Source organism: Branchiostoma belcheri, unplaced genomic scaffold (assembly GCF_001625305.1).
Source record: "Branchiostoma belcheri isolate BF01 breed outbred unplaced genomic scaffold, Haploidv18h27 scaffold4, whole genome shotgun sequence".
NCBI classification, from domain to species: Eukaryota; Metazoa; Chordata; class Leptocardii; order Amphioxiformes; family Branchiostomatidae; genus Branchiostoma; species Branchiostoma belcheri.
In genome coordinates, this window is record NW_017804020.1 from 6,413,835 (window position 1) to 6,418,330 (window position 4,496).

The following is a 4,496-nucleotide window of genomic DNA, read 5'->3' on the forward strand; positions in this document are numbered from 1 at the left end:
GGACGGCAGACTCTGCGACATGTCCTCAACATGTGCCCTGTAGCCCTCAAGGACAGGTATACCTGGCGACATAATAGTGTCCTTATGGAACTAGTCAGCACCCTTAAGCTGTGGCATGCAAAGTCCAACCCAGAGGTCACAATCAGGTGTGACTTAAGCCCAGACTACCTGGAAGGAGGTACACACACCACAATTCCCCAGACATCCTACCGACACCGCTGGTACCTGACATCACAGTCCAGGATCCTAGTCAAACGACGCTGACCCTGATTGAACTTACCGTACCCGTTTGATCAGAATGCACAGGACGCCGAGGATAGAAAATCGGACGAAGTACGAAAGTCTGGTTAATGACATTAACTTTCATAGTGGATACAGGGCTACTCTTGTTACAGTTGAAGTAGGAAGCAGAGGGTGGATTAACGGCGAGAACATTGCAAAGCTGAAGTCACTCTGTCCGGTCAGTCACAAAGACCGTGAAGTCAGACATCTTAAAAAGTAGACTGGGAAAGTGTGCACTTTGTGCATCTTATGCAATCTATTGTGCCAGAAACACGCCTGCTTGGGAATGCACTTCAGGATTGTTCTACTGTAAAAATTAGATGTAAAATTTAGCTGCTGTCTTTTTTAAGAACTCTAAATTGTAATTGTTATATAATGTACCCGTAATTATAATTATATATGGCAATTTTTAATAGAGAACGTCTGTTTGTCCGATGCACACAGTGACTAGTATATTGTATTTTTGTCTGTCCACCTTGCGTCCTCCTCTTGTTACCTAAACATGAGACAAAGGATTGTCCTAGGTTTTTAGCTATGTATTTAATATGTCATTCATCTTGTATGGAATAAAGATGATTTTAACCCCCGGTAAAAAAATTCCAACAACTTACAGTAGTTGTGTGATTTTTGATGGTGTAATTTTGCCTCACCAGACCGTGTACCAAGGCGAGTGGCTGTCCCTAGGAGTAACCACCTACCAAGATCCACAAGGACAGCACAGGTGAGACAGACTTTGGAAATGCCTGTTTTGTATCATTTTATTTAGCCAAGCACGAACAGGCTGTACTATTTCTGCATAATATAATTTCTGTATCAAAAGTTGTTGAGACAAGGTGTGTGAAATATAGACCTACATTGTGTAAATACGGTACAGTACAGTACATGCAAGTTGTACCAGGTATCCAACTGTGATGGGTACAGGTATGACATGTTAATAATTAAATTACATGTATATGTCTTCTGTATATAATGACATGTTTTTTTTTATTTGTAGAACGTGGGAGACTGTCAGAAGAACCACCAGATGTGATGGTTATAAGACTGACGGTAAGAAACACCCACATGTACCTTGTTTTAAAAAACTTGTTAATTGTATTGTTTACAGTGATAACTCATTAAGGTTCTTTCCCTTTATTCCTAAGAACTATCAGTACAAAGTAACAAAGTAAAATGAGACACTGCTCAGTATACATGTACTTGACTGAATGACATACTGACTTCAGGTGCAACAGTTGTAGCAGTGTTGAAACGAGCCCTACACTATGACCAGCTAATCCTGGTGCAGCAGTTCAGGCCGGCCATTAATGCTTATACCCTGGAGTTCCCCGCAGGTAGGGACAGCAATGGTTACACATTTATGTGAATTATTTTATAGTGGAGGGAGTGGGGGTCAATTAGCCTTTATTAGGTGGTGATTTTTTAGAAGGTAACAATGTGTATCTAGTTCAACCATGTGTATCCAGTTCCTTATATATTTATCTATTAACATAGCCCAGGTACGGTGTTTATACCCTAGTATGAACAATCATGGTCTCATTATAAGCCACCAAGCCATGATTTTTTAACCTTTTCCCTGCTGCCAATAGAAATTTGGTGCCAAATGGTTACCTTAGCATGTTGAAGGTTAACTGCAGCCCTTGTTCCTGTTCCTCAGGCCTATGTGATGCAGGAGAGAGTGTGGAGGACTGTGCAATCCGAGAACTACGGGAGGAGACCGGGTACACGGGCCAGGTCATCCAGGTCTCACCAGGTAGTTCTCAGTCCCTACCTTTTCTCTTCCTATACCAATCCATACTCTTAGAAGTCCCTGCTTTGCATGCTACTACTGTGGATACAGTCCTTCCAGAGACGTCGTTTGAAGAAAACACTTCAAAGTTCCACTACACTTTTAGAAAGCCATTGTATGGGTGTGTGTAGAACAAAACATACAGTACTGATTGCTTTACTTGTCATTGCCCAGTAATAACTTTGTATAGGCACCCAAACCCTGCGTAGTTGGATTGTCAATGTCGTATCCACTGCCATTCTTACAAAGCAACCTATTTACTGCAATGATTACTCTCTATTTCTGTTGCAGCCACCTGCATGGATGCAGGACTGTCCAACTGTACCACCTGCCTGGTTACAGCACAGGTGAGACCTTAGTTCACTTACTCAATGTGTAACTACAGAGTGACATGGATGTGCAAACAGTCTGGAAGAAATATTGTTAGATGCCAATGAAAGGCTTTGTTGGTGCAAGGATTAGACTTTGGAAAAGTTTTACACATTTCAAGGTTTTTATTTACATTGGACATTAGAGAAGCTTTGTACAATGTACATTTCAAGATTTTTATATACAAGACATGTTTTTGTTCCATTACAGATTGATGGAGATGACATTGTGAACATCAGACCAAAACCACACCCAGGTAAGTTTTGAGTCACTGTATCACGTGTAATCACAGCAATCAAAGACTTACTAACAAGATTGTTTTAGACAAACTTTCCTGAGTGTTTTCTCAGGAAATTGAACGTTGACTTGCTAAATAGTGAAATTTCAGACTCATCAGTTTGCATCCACTACATGGCTAACAGGTTTTTAAAAGTATGTGACCACCCCTGTCCTAGATTTTATATGGAACTGTTAAAAAATAAGTACTACTATTGTATGATTTTACACATTGTCATTTGTTACCCATATTGATGATATTGCTCAAGAGAGGAATAATGGTATGGTGTGTTGGTGTCTGTTGCAGGGGTCTGGGTGTTGAACTAACACATTGTTTTTCTTTACCCTTGCATGTTACCTTGTTAGAGGAAGGAGGTGGGTGTTGGTTGTTTTTTTCTCTCGTCGTCAGAACAAACTGCACCTGTGCAAAACCCAGATTTTTGACGGTTTTCATAGGGTGTTTAGTCAACATTGCATCAGAAGTTTGCCTGTTGCAGACAATATCCTTTCCGACACAACATTTGAAAATTATAGATGGAATGTATGAGAACAACCTTAAACTAGACGTTCAGCCAAAGTGCTAAGCACAATATGTATATATTTTTTTTGCAAGTGCAGTACTTTCTTGCCACCATGCTGGTTCATCAAAAAAGATAAGTTCAAATTTAAGGAAGAATCCCTAATTGTTACATTTTACATGAACTAGGTCTATTGTAGGTTTACCCTGCCGCATACATGTACATGTTTTTTTGTTATCCTGCTATTACATCATGCTAGACATGGAAGTTTTATCATCATGGCAGTTAGAAGCAATTCATTTTCAGTTCAACATATCTCTGTATGTTGCAGAGTTCCTGAAAGTGCTGTACTTCCCCATGAATGAGCTCCTGACAAGGATAAATGGTAAGGACTTGTTCATACTGGTTGTGCCCATCTAGGAACAGGATATTGTCTTACTTTTAGTGAACCAATAAAAAAATGTTATGTACATGTATTACAACAAGCTAACAAAATCTAGCTAGAGTTCTGAGACTGAAAGTGTACAGACGCAAAAAGAAGACACACCTAATTTTCGAGAAGACTACCAGCTAGTATTCTCCAGGATAATTGAGGACCCAGTTACTCAAAAATGAGGCTTTATGGAAATGATAAGTGAGCAAATGTTCCAAGGTGCTATGAAGTTGGTTTTGTGTAGGGATAAGAATTGAAACTTTGTACAAGACCTTCCTTGGCAAAAAAAGTTCCCTACTCATCATTGCTGTGCTTACTTTGTTCTCTCCAGATTTCACTAAGAAGGAGGCAGTGACAGTGGACTCCCGTGTCTACATGTACGCCATGGCTCTGCAGCTGAGTAAGGGGAAGGACCCTGTACAGAGAAGCCCCGGCAGGATCGACAAGAAATAAAACTTCAGCACAACAAAAAACAGCTAATTAATAAAACCATTCCCTTAGTTTATTCCAATAACCTGCCCTACTTTTATTGGTTAGCTAATATCATGGAAACTCATCATGATCAGTCCTGTCTTGTTGTCAGCTGAATGGGCCTCCTCTCCAATTCTAGGGGCCTGACCTTTGGAAGGGCCTGCTAGAAGCATGGTGTAGTCTGGTTAATATACGAATACGAAGCCAAGCCAACACAGACCTATGGGGTGAACAACTTGAACTCTTATCTTGACCCCAACTAGTTATAGTTTAGAAAAAGAGTCCAGTGACCAAGTCAGTCTAGATTATAAGCATACTGTGACTTGTTATTAGTAATATTAATGTGTGTCAAATTGGGGGA

At 40.1% G+C, this 4,496-nt stretch overlaps 1 protein-coding gene across 3 annotated transcripts in view; it reads left to right on the forward strand.

The window, feature by feature from the left end:
• Positions 1 to 4,489, forward strand: part of LOC109477274 (ADP-sugar pyrophosphatase-like) — a 9,512-nt gene extending 5,023 nt beyond the window's left edge. The window contains exons 2-10 of one of the 3 annotated variants that reach the window (XM_019778369.1): positions 936 to 1,003; positions 1,277 to 1,329; positions 1,506 to 1,613; positions 1,937 to 2,032; positions 2,360 to 2,415; positions 2,648 to 2,693; positions 3,080 to 3,088; positions 3,563 to 3,616; positions 3,996 to 4,489. In XM_019778369.1, coding sequence (XP_019633928.1) covers positions 936 to 1,003; positions 1,277 to 1,329; positions 1,506 to 1,613; positions 1,937 to 2,032; positions 2,360 to 2,415; positions 2,648 to 2,693; positions 3,080 to 3,088; positions 3,563 to 3,616; positions 3,996 to 4,117 — 612 coding nt within the window. In that variant the 3' untranslated portion in view covers positions 4,118 to 4,489. The remainder of the gene's footprint in view (positions 1 to 935; positions 1,004 to 1,276; positions 1,330 to 1,505; positions 1,614 to 1,936; positions 2,033 to 2,359; positions 2,416 to 2,647; positions 2,694 to 3,079; positions 3,089 to 3,562; positions 3,617 to 3,995) is intronic. The other 2 variants (XM_019778368.1, XM_019778370.1) reach the window with 2 other exon arrangements.
• The last annotated feature ends 7 nt before the right edge of the window (positions 4,490 to 4,496 follow it).